Source organism: Tiliqua scincoides, chromosome 1, assembly GCF_035046505.1.
Source record: "Tiliqua scincoides isolate rTilSci1 chromosome 1, rTilSci1.hap2, whole genome shotgun sequence".
NCBI lineage: Eukaryota > Metazoa > Chordata > Lepidosauria > Squamata > Scincidae > Tiliqua > Tiliqua scincoides.
In genome coordinates, this window is record NC_089821.1 from 104,844,382 (window position 1) to 104,861,924 (window position 17,543).

At 39.3% G+C, this 17,543-nt stretch overlaps 1 protein-coding gene across 1 annotated transcript in view; it reads left to right on the plus strand.

Moving 5' to 3' along the window:
• PPIG (peptidylprolyl isomerase G) overlaps positions 1–17,543 on the plus strand; it is a 31,482-nt gene extending 13,939 nt beyond the window's left edge. Inside the window, exons 2-13 of the mRNA XM_066612158.1 lie at positions 1,432–1,510; positions 1,688–1,762; positions 3,516–3,623; positions 4,306–4,350; positions 5,910–5,997; positions 7,761–7,790; positions 7,898–8,037; positions 10,393–10,597; positions 12,449–12,622; positions 13,058–13,142; positions 14,939–15,075; positions 16,253–17,543. Coding sequence (XP_066468255.1) covers positions 1,450–1,510; positions 1,688–1,762; positions 3,516–3,623; positions 4,306–4,350; positions 5,910–5,997; positions 7,761–7,790; positions 7,898–8,037; positions 10,393–10,597; positions 12,449–12,622; positions 13,058–13,142; positions 14,939–15,075; positions 16,253–17,378 — 2,274 coding nt within the window. The 5' untranslated portion in view covers positions 1,432–1,449 and the 3' untranslated portion in view covers positions 17,379–17,543. The remainder of the gene's footprint in view (positions 1–1,431; positions 1,511–1,687; positions 1,763–3,515; positions 3,624–4,305; positions 4,351–5,909; positions 5,998–7,760; positions 7,791–7,897; positions 8,038–10,392; positions 10,598–12,448; positions 12,623–13,057; positions 13,143–14,938; positions 15,076–16,252) is intronic.

A 17,543-nucleotide genomic window follows, 5' to 3' on the forward strand; every position in this document is an offset into this window, starting at 1 on the left:
CTAGCCCTAAAAATGCAGTGGTTTTGCCACGATGAAGTAAACAAGGCAATTTTTAACATTCCCCTTAACATTCCATCTCTTTTAAAAGGCCTCCCTGATGGATAAATGAAACAGTGGATACTGAATCCAAGGATACTGGGGTATGCCTGTACATGTGTATAGCAAACTCTGGCGCCAAAGCACACCTTTTGTTCTATTCAACCTTAACTCTAAATATTTAAAGCCTATAACAGAATATTAAGCTCTTACTCTGTTTACTTACTGTGCAATTTTGTGACTGTTTAATCAGAAGTTAGAGTTCAAGGGTCTTTTTCCTAGGCAGGTGAACAGAGGACTGCACCTCATCATAAGAGAAGACCAAGTTGCTTCATGGACTATATCCTTAATCTTGTGTTTGTCCATAAAACTAGTGACAGGTTGATACCATCAACATATGTAGTATTGTTTATGGTTTGTAGTTCCATTATGCATTTCCCTCCGGCATTATAATGTTTGGGTTTTTATAGTGAAATGGCAGCTGAACAAAGTTACAATTGTGCAGCAAAGAGCCATTTTTGTAATCCACCTCGGACCATGCCACCTCTCAGTCACAGACAACCAGAAACCTAGAAAACTTGACAGGGCCCCAGCATTCGTGGCCATCACTGAATTCAGGACTGTAATCACCCACTTCATCCTAAGTCACCTGCACTTTCTCTACTGTGCATAATTGATGGCCTTTGATAGCCATTATTGCAAGATAAAAAGAGGGGGAATGTTTGATCATTAGATTGGTGACTGGGGTGGCCCTAGCATCCAACTGCAGCTTGCACTGCTCCCATGGTAGTTATGCTGTTGTTCCAGACTGCACATGGTGCAGCTGTTCATTTTGTGGGGTGGGTGACAGCTCTTTCATACTATGGCATCCCCTTGCTTCTCACCTTCTAGTAAACCTGCTATGCAAATGCTACTAAGCACAGTGGTGCAGGTTGGGTATGGAGACTGGGTGAAAAGGAATACATCCTGGATTATGCAGCAGGCACAATATTGAGAACAATGGGGTGGGCAGAAAGGGGGGCATCTGGATGGAGACAATATATTACTTATAAGAGATTCATTTTCTCCCCATCCACACCCATCCCAGTATGGCAAGAATTACCTGGTAAGAATTGAGGATGGAGCTAGGTACTTGCTCCAGGTATTCCTGTTTGCCACATTCAGTGCAGTGCTGTTTCATAAGGAACACAAATATTTTTGCATAACCATTGTGCCACCATTTCCACACCTTCGTCTCTACAAGAGAAAGTAAAAGACTTTTAGTTCCTTACCTCTGTTTTCCCATTTCTCAGTATTCCATAATTGAGTGTTTTTTAAGCAAACTTTCGCATTTAGCAAAACTCAATTGTTCAGTAGTTGGACATGGGAAACTTATGATTTGTAATTCTGTTACAGTCTTAAAATTTTGAAGCCATGGGAGTGAAAGTCCAGAGACCTCGTTGCTTTTTTGACATAGCCATCAACAATGTACCTGGTAAGAGAAACACCAATGACTTTACTGTTAAATTTTGACCCAAATCCTAAAACACAAAATTAAATCCACTTTCAATCAGTGGGTCTTATTCGTTAATAAACGCTGATCACATCCTAACTGTTGAGTGGATATAAGCACAATACTTCTTAATGATTTTTTTTTTCATTTTTATTTTAGCTGGAAGAGTTGTCTTTGAGTTATTTTCAGATGTTTGCCCAAAGACATGTGAGAACTTCCGTTGCCTTTGTACAGGTTTGTAGATTTTTTTATTTCTTTTCACAGTATAATTCACTATATAAGGCAAGTCCAGACTTTTTTGTTCCATTGGGTCCTTTGCAGTATGGCAGAGTAGCAATGGTGTCACAAATTAATGGGAATGAAAGTTTTTGGTATTCATCTTTTTACATATTAAAGCTGAAGATAAGCTTTTATATGCTATTGTGTAGCGTTTGTGAAAATATAACATGAATTCATATACTCAAAATGCCTTATTGTCATCCATCGTCGGTCTACACATGCCTTGGTAGCCAGCCCAAATGTGTGGTTGTCACTGAGTCTACACCTCCTATTGTTTTCCCCTGAACTCTGGAGGTACCCAATAATAAACTTCTGGGTTTTTGAATGCCTCTGAAGCCCAGTAAGAGTTCCTGCCTGTTTCCTAAGTCTGGAGAATTGCTAGGGCTTGTGCTGAACCTCAGAAAGATCTTGTTTTCTGACTAACTCCAGAGCTCAGCACAGGCTCAGAGGTGTCTTGCTTTTGGTAAGCTGACAAGTACATTTGCGGACTCCTGCCATTCAAGAGCATAAATGTAAGAGTCTAAGTGGATGTAATTATGATACTGATTAGAGTGATGGACGAAGTCCATTCTTGTGACTCCCTCATTAGTCTTCAATTGGTGGGTCAGGGCTCACCTGACCAGTCTAAGGTGGATTTTACCAGTACCTTCACCACCATTTTTTCTTTAGATTTTCTTAAGAGGTTTTCTTTAGGTGAAGGAAAGGCAGAGGAGGGAAAAAAGCAAAATGACCAAATGCAAAAAAAGTACATGGTTGCTGTACTTTTCACTTGTTACGTAGAACAGGAAGTATTGGCAGTTTATGACGCAAGGATAAGAAGGCTGTACCAACCAAAAGTTCTCCTTCTACAAGTTGCAGGTAGTCCTGTCTGTCTTTGCCCCTGGTAACCTTAAAAGGAGCAGGACAGGAGCTCCTTCCCTTCTGTGGCTTCTGGCAATCCCTCCTTCTCCTGTAGCTACCCCCCCCCAACATGCCATGGTCCTATTCCATTGCTGAGGGTTCGACAAGCCTCAGCAGTGTCTAGGGGAAGAATTCCAGACTTTGGAAGGTCAGGTGGGGAAGGAGACTGACTTGTGCAGTTTATAGTTGTAATCTCTGGAATACTACCCACTGTCATAATGCCAATAAAGGTTAAAAAAAACAAACAAACAAAAAAAAAAAAAACTACCCACTGTCTACAGTTTTGTGAAGTCTGGCTTGCTTTTTGTTTAATGAGTTAACTAAACAATTGACATTCCAAACTTGAATACTTTAGCTATAGACCAGGCAACTCTGTGACTAGGGGCGCAATCCTAACCAACTTTCCTGTGCTGGCATAGCTGTGCCAGTGGAGCATATGCTGCATCCTGCAGTTGAGGGGCAGTCACGGAGGCCTCCTCAAGGTGCATTGCCCTTGTGTCAGTGCTGGAAAGTGGGTTAGGATTGCACCCTAGATCTACTAGCCCACCAGAATTTTGGACTTGTATTTCTTGAAGAGCTGTTTCCATTCTGGAAGTTTTTTTTTCTTAGAATTTGGACAAGATAGTAATCTAGTTCCTTTTTGTTGGACTGTTTGAGTACCACTTTACATTTTTTTTTCTTTTAGGGACTTGGACCTGTACTGTTTCCAAATGGATCAAAAACCAATTTCTCAGTTTTACTTCAGTTTTGTTCTTTGACATTCTTACCGTGAAGTTTAACTTAAACTATTTTCCTCTTATCTTGGCAGGAGAAAAAGGTACAGGCAAGACAACCCAGAAGCCATTGCATTACAAAAGCTGTTTGTTTCACAGAGTTGTGAAAGATTTCATGATCCAAGGAGGTGACTTCAGTGAAGGTATGACATTGGCTAATTGTCTGCAAGTGTATAAATGTATATGAAATATTTTAATGGTGATTCTCACAGCTCTTCCTGTGGGGCAAACACTTCATTTGGTAGCCTTTGTGCCTGAGGATAGAATATGTGGCTGGGCTATTGAAATATAAATATGTTTGTTAATATATTTTCATTATCTCTGTAACTGCAGTCCTATGTATTTGTACTCAGAAGTAAGTCCCATTGTATTCAGTGGCGCTTACTCCCAGGAAGGTGTGTAGGATTGCAGCCCCTAAAATGTTTGTCTAATAAACATGACTAAAATAACAATTTATTTTCTTTAAAAAAATAAATCAAGACTTAAGAATAGAAATCTGAGGAAAATGTAGAACAACCCCACTGCTCAAGATTTCATAAAATTGTGTTTTGAGATTTGCCGGATTCTGTAGACTTTAAGAACTATTTTTATTTATTTAAAAGATTTTTTTTATCCTGCCTTTCCTCTGCTGTAGCAGATGCCCAGGGCTGCTTACAATTTATAGGTAAAAGAAATACAATATATAAAAATAATGAATAATTACTTACAGTAGCAAAATATTTTCTGTGGAGGCTTTAAAATTGTGAAAAATAGTTGCAATTTACAACAGCTTGCAATTTTCTTTGTTGTAAAACATTTGTAATACGTTTTCTCTTTTAAAACAAGGAAATGGGAGAGGAGGAGAATCAATTTATGGTGGCTTTTTTGAAGGTAAGAATAGTCTCTTATCAAGTTAGCCTGCAACATCCTGCCATAGCTATTGGCTTAAGAACATGTGGTTTTGGAAAATTACCTTTTATAGCTCCAGAGCTACGGACAAAATTATTTACCTAGGGTCAAAGCCTGCTGTTTCCTTGGTATTTGGAGTGGGCATCACACAGGCTAACTTTAGCTCCTCTGTTCCTATCACAAAATTATCTCTGTTCCCCTTGAAAGTGCAGTTCCCACCTTATTAGGAATGTGAAAATCTTGTATCCCACACCCATGTAACCTCCCTTTTCCCACTCAGTCTTCACCATCCTGATGATGGTGGCTAATGAAAATAACTCTTACTGCAGCTTGCTGATTGCCCAGTGTCCTTAAAGAGAAAATAGAACGTCGTCCCAATCTCCAGGTAGATGCCCAAAAGGAACAGGCAGTCTGGTTGAGAGATGAAGGCTAAGGGGCTGTTGGTCCAAACAGTTTAATGAGTGGGATTTTACTGTTTCTACCTTTCCCTTTACAAACTGTAAGGTGGTTGATTGCTGATGCTTTCTGGGAATGGGCACTGGCCAGGCAGAGTTCAGTTTTTTGGAAACTGGTGGAGATGTTAGGAAGCTTTTACTTGAAGTTAAAGAAAGATCATGTTCTTACAGTTAAAAGCTGTTATTGCATTTTCACAAGTCTTTGGAATTTCTCTTTTGTGAAGTTTTAAATTTCAAAATTATTCATCTTGTACATAGAACTTTGTTTTACTGGAATGACAAGCTGTCAATTTTCTTTGTTCATATTAAATTATTTCTATTACTTTTTGCATGCTTTTACAATTGATGAGCTCGTTGTCACAAAAACACACCAGTGGGAATCAGAAGTAAAAGTACACTGTTCCTATTCAGGAAATTTATTTAGTAAGAAGGGAGCTCCACTGATGCATTCGTACACTATATGATAACCCTGATTCAGTAGTGAGTTGATAAGATGATGATATTTATATTTTTGAGCATTTAGACTGAACATTATCTCTATGGGTTTGTTATGGTTTGCACTAGCAGAATGAGGGAACTAATATGCTCCCTCCTCTCTGCTGCATCCTCCTGCTGCACTGAGAAGCTGCTCCTCAGTATTTGGGGAGCCTTGTTATAGCTCTGGATTGTGTGCAAGGAGCTGCAGGGCAGGAGGGAATCACAAAAATTTGGTAGAGGCAGTTTTTGCACAAGCAAATAAAAGGTGTACAAGACGACTGCCTGATTTTGGCATATTTCCCCACCTCTTGCACCCTATCCTACATTGTTCTGGAGGATCCCTAATCCTTTGGAAAAACTTTTTGGTGGGTACAGGGAACTGCAGTGGGGAGGAGGAGGAGGAGGAGGTGAGGAAGTGCTCTTGCATAAGCCTCATGATGCTTGTTCAAGTCAAAGTGCAAGCCAATATTTTTGTTTGTACCTATTTGAATACTGTTTGGCACGACTGATACATCTGTGCAGCTTGACAATCCTAACTTAAAATGCTAAAGAAATACCAGTGCAAGGTAATACTTGGAATTTTGAAGTAATTGAAAACGCTTTCTCTAGATGAAAGCTTTGCTGTAAAGCACAACAAAGAATTTCTCCTTTCAATGGCCAACAGAGGGAAAGATACAAATGGTTCACAGTTTTTTATGTAAGTATCATGCAGCTCCACTGTGTTTCTTCAGCATTTGGATGGTAGTCCTTACAATTTAAATTTCAGAACTTTGAATTGTTGAAATGGCTAACTCCTTTTCAGGGCTTGAATACTTTTAGATATATGAACCTTTACTGCACTCTCAAATGTTTGCTTTGGAGCTAGTAAATAAGGTTAAAAGATGATCTGGAATTTTTTAGTATCACAGACATGCTGTGTGTTAGATTCAGAGGTCAGCTATGTATTATCTTAGGGAAAATATTGCACTACTGTCTTCTTAACCCATGAATGATCTTGGAGCACCTGTTGCTCTAGCATTGTTGTAGCGAAGTGGATATGGACTGATCAGTGCTTGGGTGGGAAGACCATTGGATACACCATGTAAACTGGTCTGAGCTTTCTAAAAAAACTGGTTTTGAAAAAATAAGAGAGACTGAGAAGCAGTGCTTGTTTAGCATAGAGGCTCTCAAATCTGTCAGAGCAAGTGACCTTTTACTTATGGAAACCTTGCTGACTATCTCACGTGTAACAAAGGATCTGTTCAGATGCTGCTTTGACCCAGGATTCTACCCATGGTGGTACTAGGAACAAGTTGGGTTGCTGCTCCCAATGTGGAGTAATATAAGTATATACAAAATAATAAACTGAGAAGATCTCCCTTATTCACTCATTAATATCTAACCATATTGAGGAAGAAGGGCACAGTCTAACAGCCCAATGCTATACACGACTACTTAGAAGTAAGTCTCATTTGAGTCACTGGGGCTTACTCTCAGGAAAGAGTGGATAGGATTGAGCTTCCAGTCTCTCTCTCTTTATCCCCGGTGTGAAAGCATCTGAACAGACCCCTAAGACACATCAAACATGAATCTTCTTTTATTGTGTGGAAAATATTAAATCTAGCACTTATAAACTCTTGTCTGAACATAGAGAGAACCCATGTTTTTCAGCTGCAGCTAGATAGAGTTGTAGGTAGGGAATATATTGAGGACTACTATGTATTCAGAAATTTCATTTCTCCCTCATTCCTCTGTCTACAGTCCTTAATTTTGTTCCTTTTTTAGTCATCTTTTCCTTGCCTCTTTTCCTGGGCCATCTTCTCGCTTTGAGAGGACTGCTTATAAATACTGAGTATCATTCTTGTTTTTATTTATGATATCTACCTTTTCTGAAATAACTCTCACTCAGAACACTTACTTGATTATAAATAAAATTTGAGAGATTTCTGTTCCTATAGTTTATCTACATGTACTAGTATATTCCTGACAACATGAGACAGTTCAGTAATTGGACAGCATATCCTCCTTTGTTTTTTAAAAGAGGTCATACTGTAGTTGCCACTGAGATGGCAAACTGGTGTCTGGGGTGTACCACTTCAGACTGCAGATGGGAGTTCCCAGCACTGGATGTTCTTCCACTAAAAAAATTTCCTCAGAGAAGTGAGCCTCCACCTGCAATCTGAAGTTGTACAGGTCAGGCACAGGTTTACCATCCTATTTGCATCTGCAGCTTTGTAACATGAATTTGTTAAAATGCTTCAAATTTAAAATGCTTTCATAGCAGTATTTTAATTTGAAATCTTGTGAGACCTTTTAATGCATTGATTTTTAGATAATAGTGCCAACATGTACTGCTTTATAAATATTTTTTGTATCTGCCCATTTGTGGCACAGTACAAGTATCAGTATCATCCTGCTCCTGTGGATGCTAACGTTATTTTTCTTTTGTTGTTAAATTCTTGACCCTGATGTCATCAACAGAACAACCAAGCCTACACCTCACCTGGATGGGTAAGCATCCTTTTCTCTTTCATTTGTAAATAACTGCATAGCTGTTTAAAATTTTCAAAATGCTAGAGATGTCCGTCAGCTTTTAAAATTAAGCTTTAATCGTTTAGGCTTCATGTTGTGTTTGGACAAGTAATCTCTGGTCAAGAATTGGTAAGAGAAATAGAAAACCAGAAAACAGATGCATCTAGTAAACCTTATGCTGAAGTACGAATAATGAGTTGTGGAGAGCTAATTCAGAAATCCAAAGGTAAGACTGAAATGTCTATTCAAATGTTTATGAAGGTGGCTTTATTCTAGTTTTTGTTACTGAAATGTGTCAAGTCTGACTGGGAAGCTTAGTAATGATGAATCTCAGTAAGTTCTGTATGGCTTGAAATGACAGTGACACATAGAAAGCATACTGATGTAAATAATAGTGAATGGAGAGATCTGTGTTTTCTTTCCTCTTTGGCCATTTGGGTAGTGAAGGACCCAGTCTATCCAACTTTCCAACAATGATACAGCTGCAGTGCAGCTCCAGTGAAACCTCCATGGCTGCCCCTCCCCAGGGTGACCAGATACAGTGGAGGACAGAATGCCTATACCAGGGTTTGGAACTCAAGTCAGATGACTTGGACTCGAGTCATAAAAATGCCTGTTTTTTTGCTGACTTGTGAGTCACGCGCTTGGAAAACTCGGAAAAACACTCGAGTCAGGGGACCCCTGACTCATGATTCACATTCCACTCCAATGACTTGAGTCACCCACCAACGAACACGGGTGGTGCTGCTGGTCCTCCGCTGCATCCATTGGCCAAAGGATGCATCTCTAGCAGCATCCACTCAGCAGCATCCACTGGCTGAAGGACTTTCTACAGGAGAGGGACAGGGCGATGGGGACAAGAGCAGTTGTTTTTCCCCATAGAGACAAGTGGGTTTTGCAAGGAGAAGGAATTTCCTAGACAGATCCACTTTTTGCCATCACTAGTCCTCACATGAATAATCAAATGTTTGCTTATTACTTTGAGATGGGTGCTATTCACAAACTAGGACCTGGCATTTAAGTCACACTGACATCCTGTAGCACTTTCTACTTCTTACTGTGTCCCTTTAAGTACAGTTCTCCAATAACTGGATAGTTTCGAAGGTCTTAAGAACTGTAAGAAAAGTGAACAAATATGATGGAGCCTTCTTAAATCTTAAAAAGGGTGCACTACCCAGTGTAAGCTCTTATATTCATTGTAATAAGTGTTCTGGACTCCAGGAAACTGGTCAATAGTATACTCTTTAGGTCACTGTTGCCTACAGATAAATCTTTCTTGGAATTCATGTCTAAGTGTTACCTGTTCATCCTTTTGACCCAAATGTACATGTTGTGTTCCATCTTGAGAAGCCGTTATTAAGAAATTAAACTTCTTAATTTGAGCTGGTGTAATATAGTGCCTAAGAGGCTGCAGTGAATCAGGTTGACAACAAAAGCTTCAGAAGAAGGTGATACGTTATAATAATTTGCTACATTTCTTCCTGGCATGTGGTTTGCCTTGTGTCCGAAAAGGTGATGGCCTCATGGTAGTACGTTTTAGATTTATGCTAGGTTTGATAAGAGAAAGAAGAGCTGAAAGGAAATAAGCATTGTTGTTCCTAGACCTAGATCACAAATGCAAGCAAGAAAAACGTAGTGTTTACCTTGCTATTTTTAGTTTTATTTAATGTTTCCAATGAATCATTTGGATGTTAATTCTAATATTCTATGTCACATAAATATGTTGTTCTTAAAACTGTTATCAGAGTATAGGTTCAGAGCAAGAAGTTTCCACAAGTCTAGTGGATTACTGTAGTGAGTTTGCGCAAGGTGCTTTGAAGGTGTCACACACAGTGGCGTAGCTAATGATCGTGTAGCCTGGTGCCAAGTTCAAAATGTTGCCCCAGAAGTGATGTCACAACCAGAAGTGACATCACACCCAGGCTTTTTAAAAAGTGAAAATTGGGAGGAACCCTCCTCCTCCTCCCAGCAGCTCACTACCCACTTGCATTGCTGCCTCCCCCCAGTCAGTGGCATAGCTTATATCTGTTTCCTGAGGTCAAAGAAGGTTTTGTAGCCCCCCCTGCACGACAAAATTAAATTTAATTAAGTAAATAAATTAAAAGTTATTGGTTCCATGCTGTATCATAACATCTCATTGGCACTCAGAACAATCAGTCTCATAGGTCAGTTTGGAGTTAAGCAAATCCACTTTTTGTTCCACTGGGCAGTTATGTTTTCATTTTCTGGTTAATTGGCCATAACTTTTGATAGAATACAGATATTCCGGTGCAGTTTGTTGCTCTGCATTAAATTACCTTTCTAATGATATATAACATGATGGTATTATTCATACGTACCAAGATTTTCACAATTTTGGTCACTAGTGTCAAACTCAGCTTGTTGCCCCCCTAAAGCTTGATGCCTGGTGCAACTACTACCCCCTGCACCGCCTTAGCTACACCACTGGTTACACATTTTATAATGTCTTTACAAATAGGACATGAGATTTAAAGGAAATTTTAGTGTGCGTAGATTTTTTTTTTTTGTAACATGAAAAAGCCTTCTGTGATAACTGCTTATCTTTTGCCTTAATTTGAAGCCAAGAAGGAAGAGAAGAAAAGGCGCAGGTCGTCATCTTCATCCAGTAATTCAGAAAGCTCAAGCGATTCAAAATCTTCATCTGATTCATCATCTGATTCTGAAAGTGCTTCTGAAGAAAAAACAAAGAAGAAAAAAAAGAAGCACAAAAAAAATTCGAAGAAACATAAGAAGGAAAAGAAAAAGAAGAAGAAAAGCAAGAAGAGGTACTTGGGGAATATTTTTTTCTGAAAACTTTAGAAAATCTACCATATTGCACTGCAGTAAAGTGTAGAACTTGATACACAAATAGCTCAGAAGGATAAGTAGTCCCTGACTGCTTGTTTTTTTCTTGTACTATTACAAGAATGTCTTTGTAGAAATAAACAGTGTAGTTTATTTTTTGTGGTTTGTGCAATGCTCACCTTGTCATAAGAAGATTTCTTTCTTATTTTTGCAAACTATGATGATTAGAAATGAACTTCAGGATGAAGACTGAGGTGCTTGGAATTATAACAAATTCTAGCATCAGAATAAAATCTTTCTGAACCTGTATGCTTAGTTTATTAGCATTATTGGGCCAGAAATCAAGAGAGAAGATGGTACCTTGATTTTAATTATTTTCTTTTGTGATTATTTAACTCTTTGTTTTGTTCACTTTTTTGATATTGTTAGTGGATTTATTCTAAGCTCAAGAGGGAGGGGTGATTTTTTTCTTATCACCTTTTTTCTCTGCAGCTGCTGCACCCTCTGAAAATTTGTTCCAAAGATTGTGAGATCCTCAAGGGCAAATACTGGGTGGGGCAGAGGGACTGGCAAAGGAAAGGGGAGAGTGGTGAAAATAATCCCTCCCTCCCCGCTGTACAGATGTAACTGCTTCTGAAAAGAGAAAGAGACCTTAGGATACAACCAGCAGTTCCCAAACTTATCATGGTCACAGTGCTCTTCTTCCATGATGACCTCTTCTTTCTGGCTCTCCCAGGTGATGCAATCATGGTTTGCATGAGATCTTGTGAAATCTTGCATGATCTAGGATAGTATGCCTGGGAGAGCCAGGAAAAAGAGGCTGCCAGTGTCATGCCCTGGCGCCCCTGTGAGTTTGCCAAGGTGCCCTCAGGCATTGTAGTGTGCAGTTTGGGGACCACTGGGATACAACCAATTATTTTTGAATCTCCAGGTCCTTCAATAGTATAACTCTGAATAATAGTTACAGGGTCATAATGGCAAGATAAATTATGTCTTTCTCTTCTGTCTGTGGCCAATCCAGCTGATAGACTGCTGTGAGAAACAAGATGGTGGACTAGATGGGCCTTTAGCCTGATCTAGCAAAGCTTTTCTTATATTCTTATTGTTCCACTCTTGGTTTAGAACATTGGTGTCAAACATAAGACCAGGGGGCCTAATGCGGCCCATGGAAGCTTTTTATCCAGCCTTCAGGCTCTCAGCGGCTGAGCAGTGCTGAGATCTTACTGTTGTTAAGGGCAGCCCACATGAAAATTGTCTCTCCCATATCTTGAATGATGACATCACTTTCTGCCTTATGACATCACTTCTGGCCCTCAGCAGGCATCATGAATACTGTTCGGCTCTTAGTATGAAGCGCGTTTGACACCCCTGATTTAGAAAGCTCAGACCCCAGCTTACCTGAGCTCCCAAGTATTCCCAGACACAGTCTATATTTCTCACTAAAATTGTGGGCAGTATTTTTTGAAGTTACTAACTTGAGCTATGTGCAGTCAGACTCACCTTGATAAAATTCGTTCTAGTTTAAAAGAAGTCACATACTGTTGATATAAAACTGACACAAAATGATTGCCACTTTTTAACTCTTTTATTGTGGCAGGTGCAGGATTCAAATTAAAAATAATAATCACCTGTATTTCATCTTCCAATTTTGAAGTGTTTTACAGAGCAATCCTATGCATGCCTATTTGAAGTAAATCTCATTATAGTAAGTGGAGCTTATCTCAGCTAAGTGTGCATAGAATTGCAACCTAGAATATGCATGTACGAAGTGCAAAATAAGCATATTATGTTTAAAATACTTATGAATAATTTTTGTCCTTTTGTGAATGAAGCTCGGCTAGTGAAAGTGAAAAAGAAAAAGAAAATCCTGAATCTCAGCCACTCTCTACTGTATGTCCTGAAGAGATTCCTCCTGTACCAGAAAACAGATTTTTGATGAGGAAAAGTCCTCCCAAAGTGGATGAAAAGGAAAAAGAAACAAAGAGCAGGGAAAAAGAAAGGGAAAGGTACAATTGTGTGTTTGATTAGGACTGCATGGTGATGGGTGAGCTCCCAAGTTGCAGTATGTTGAAACTATTTGTAAGGTGACTTGCTGTGTGCTGACACATTAAAGTCTTTTCCACTTACTTATAGCAGAAGACCCTTACAAAAATGGGCAAAAAAATTTCTTAGCTCTACTTGCATTAGTTTCAGTGAGATTTTTGTATAATGTACGTAGGATTATGTTGATAACAACTTTTTGTAAGATTATACTTGCTACTTTTCACTATCTTCATAAATTTCACAACCGTAGATTTGAATCCTTTGCCATGAACAAAATGTCAATCAGTTATTTTTGAGATTGTGGAATTTAGTAGAACTTCAGGAAAAATATATTAACTATGTAAGAAAATGAGGACATCACAGAATTGTTGTGACACCTTTATTTTCTCAATTTCTAGTAACCCATCAAACTGTCAATCATCGTATCAGAGAAGGCTGCTAGTGACTAGATCTGGGCGGAAAATAAAAGGAAGAGGACCAAGGGTATGTTTGGTTTCTTATGATCTTAAACTTTGATTACTCTTGTGCTTTAATCTAGTGATATAGATTCAGTTCTATATTATCCTTGTGAGTAATGAGATTCCTTTTCATGGGAAGGAAAATGGGAACAATGCAAGGCATTTGAAGAAAAGCATTGTGATTTGATGTTTAAACTGGAGACTTTTATTTGTTTTTTAGATGCATAGTATTTGGTTTCATAAATATTAGATTTCACCTATCTGAACACTGCTACTACAGAAATGCAGTGAAACATCCACTTACAACAAGGAAATTCAGTCATGCCATTCTTTCCTGCTCACCAGCATAGTTTAGAGCACAGGACTGACTCCTGCATATGTAGTCTCTCTTCTTGGCTGCTGAACTTTCTGTTATCTGAAAGTACTAATTTTGCACTCCTTTGATCTTGTCTTTGATCACAATTTGTTTTCTGAGATTATTGGTACTTATGTAGGTTCAGCCTCATATCAAACAGCAGCAGAGTTAGGCACGTAAAGGACAATCTTTTTTCCCTGAAAGCTTTCACTGTTGCTCTTAGCACAAGCTTATATTCGGTCATAACACAAAGAGTATCCAAACTCTCACAGTTCATTCTGTGGTTGCGTCTTATGTGACTTTTACTGTTAATTTTTATTGTTGGAATAGTCTCACCATAGTTATGCACTTTTTGATTGATTTCACTGAGAGGTGTTTCAGCATATGTTTATTCTCATTGAATAAATTTATAATTCTCATTCTTTCTTTGAAATGTGTTTTAACTTAATTGTGATTAACTTTGGTTGGGCTAATCTTTGCCTTTGGATTTTTACTACATTGTCAGCATTTTGTAAAATTTTGTTTATAGAAAAAAATAAAGTCTGAATAGTATGTGTACTATGTAAACATGATGTATATTGTTACAGATTAAATGGATATTGTAAGACTACTCCCTTGGAATAATATAAAAAATTTGCACTGCTAGCACAATACAGGTGGGTCCTCTGTATCCACAGATTCAGGACTCACCGATTTGACCGACTATGGATCCCAAATCCACAACTGAGTACCTACTGAATAATAATATCTCTCAGATATGATTGGAACCTTGTTCTCAGATATTATCAGAACCTTGTTCTGATCACATCTGGGAGCCTTTCTGAGGCCTGCAGAGGCCTCAGAAAGCCCCCTAAGACTATTTAAAGAACGTTTCTGGTTTTTGCTGAAAGTGGCCTTTAAACACCTCTGGCGGGCTTTCTGAGGCCTATGGAGGCCACGCGGGGGCCTCTGTGGGCCTCAGAATGGCTCTGGATGCTACCAGGTTTCAGTCACATTTGAAGTCCCTATAGATTGCAATCCATGGACTTTGTCATCTGTGAGTTTAGGTATCTGTGGGGGGGGGGGTGTCCAGGAACAGATCCCCTATGGATACTGAGGTCCACGTTAAAAAGAAAATAACCTAATTTATGAGATACAGCAGGTTTGATTGGAACTCTGCATAAAAGAATTCAATTTCAAAATGAAACAACACTTACAGTTCAATCCTATACATGTCTGCTTAGAAGTAAATCCTGTAGAATTAGTGACGCTTATTCTCCAAGTAAATGTGTATGGGATTGCAGCCCTGTGTCAATGTGATTATTTTGCTCGTAGGTTTATAAACTTTTTATTTTTCTGCTTTTGATGAGAGTTTATAGTCAGATACGTCACAGTCATGTGTAGTCAGATGTGTCATGTGAAACTACTACAAGTTACTGTGGTACATGGACACTTATAAATCTAGCTTATTTTTTTCATTTTCATAGCGCTATCGGACACCTTCAAGGTCCAGATCAAGAGATCGCTTTAGACGCAGTGAAACTCCTCCTCACTGGAGACAAGAAATGCAGAGAGCTCAAAGAATGAGAGCACCAAGTGGAGAAAGATGGATAAAAGGAGACAAGTAAGATGTGACCAAATATTTTGCTTTTCTGTTTGAGTTTGTCAGCATGGAGGGAAAAGCCGAATAAAAATCAATTAAATAAATGTATTCAAACACATAACAGTAACATTTATCAAATATAGTAGCACCCATTCGTACCTTGTACAAATGGATGGTAAGGCCACACCTGGAGTATTGTGTCCAGTTCTGGTCGCCACATCTCAAAAAGGACATAGTGGAAATGGAAAAGGTGCAAAAGAGAGCAACTAAGCTGGGGCACCTTCCTTATGAGGAAAAGCTACGGCGTTTGGGCCTCTTCAGCCTAGAAAAGAGGCGCCTGAGGGGGAACATGATTGAGACATACAAAATTATTCATGGGAAGAATAAAGTGGATAGAGAGATGCTCTTTACACTCTCACATAACACCAGAACCAGGGGACATCCACTAAAATTGAGTGTTGGGAGAGTTAGGACAGACAAAAGAAAATATTTCTTCACTCAGTGTGTGGTTGGTCTGTGGAACTCCTTGCCACAGAATGTGGTAATGGCATCTGACCTGGACACCTTTAAAAGGGGATTCTGGAGAAAAAATCAGTTACGGGTTACAAGCCATGATGTGTATGTGCAACCTCCTGATTTTAGAAATGGGCTATGTCAGAATGCCAGATGCAAGAGAGGGCACCAGGATGCAGGTCTCGTTATCTGGTGTGCTCCCTGGGGCATTTGGTGGGACGCTGTGAGATACAGGAAGCTGGACTAGATGGTCCTATGGCCTGATCCAGTGGGGCTGTTCTTATGTTCTTACCTTCTGTTCAATATAACAGTGAAATTACTACAATGGTGACCTTCTTCCCTTCTCATGTATTGCTAGATCTGTTTGTAAACTATCAAGATGCTATGCAGAAAAAATTGTTTGTGATTCATAAGTAGCTTTAGGGAACAATCCTTACCAACTTTCCAGCACAACATAGCTGTGCCAATGTGGCATGCACTGCATTCTGCAGTGGGGAGACAGTCAAGGAGGTCTCCTCAAGGTAAGGAAATGTTTGTTACCTTATTTTGGAACTGCATTGAGGCTAGGTCAGTGCTGGAAAGTTGGTTAGGATTGTGCCCTTAATTATTGGTCTTTTTTATTGACTTCTCTCTATTCATTTTGTTACTTCAAAGTTCACAACATAAATATTTCTTGTTCTTCAAGGAGTGAAATGAATGAGAACAAGAAGGATGCTGCAAATCAGAAAAGTCCAGGGAGAGGGAAAGAGAGAAAAGTATCTGATCACCAACACATTTCTGAGAGCCCTAGCAGAAGGGGAGAAAAGGAAAAGAAAAATAAAGAACGCAAATCCAGCAGTAAGGACCGAGAGACAAAGCGGAATTCTGAAAAGGAGGATAAGGACAAGCATAACAAAAGTAAGGCCAAAAAAAGGGCTAGATCCAAAAGCCAGAGCAAAAGCAAAGAGGTGTCAAAAAGCAAGGAGAGAGACTCCAGGCACAGCAAACATGAAGACAAGAAAATGAGATCAGGAAGCAAAGAGAGGGATTACGAGAAAGAGAGGGACAAAGAAAAACATGACTATTTTCGTGGGAGAGAGAGAAGCAGAAGTAAGGAGAAGAATAAAAGGGCAGGATCTAAAAGCAATGGTCAGAACCACACTAAAAGTAAAGATGCTGAGAAACATACAAAATCTAAAAGTAAAGAACGTGAGCAGTCTAAAAGCAAACATAGCTCAGATAATAAGACCAGAGAGCGAAGCAGAAGTGGAGACAGAGGGAAGCGAGCCAGGTCCAGAAGTAAAGAACGAGACCGCAGTCGAAGTAAAGAGTACTCCAGACACAAGGATAAGGAAGTGAAAAGACGAGGAAGGTCCAGAAGTAGAGACAGAAAAGGCACGCCAGAAAGAGCCAAAGGCAAAGATAGCAGGAGGAGGAAGGAATCGCAGAGCTCCGAGAGGGAGGAAAGTCGAAGTAAAGACAGGCATCGAAACCAAGAGCACAGAAGTTCTTACAGAAAGAATGAGGCTGAAAAAAGAAGGCGTTCTAAAAGCCGTGACAGTAGTAGCTCAGAGACCAATAAAAGTAAAAAAGCCTCTAGAAATCAGGATAGGAGTCCTGACTCAAAGAAAAAACGAAGCAGCAAGGACAGAGAATTGAAAAGATCATCTTCACACAGGAGCAAGGAGAAAGAAAAGGACAGGTCCCGTTCCTCAAGAGAAAAAGAGATCAACCAAAAATCAAAGAACCAGGAGAGGGACCGTGCCCACGGGAAAGATAAAAGATCTGATCATGAATCAAGTGCTGGAACTGATGAAGATAGACATGGATGAGTTTATGAACTTACTGTGTCCATGCTGCCTCTCCAGGTTCTAGAGACATGTTGGGGAACACTTTTTTCTTTTTTTTAATGTGGACTTCAGTTTGGTCTTTTGATAATCCACAACCTGGATCATTTGTACTGCTAAAGTTTTAATAAACTTGAAATGGAAAAACAA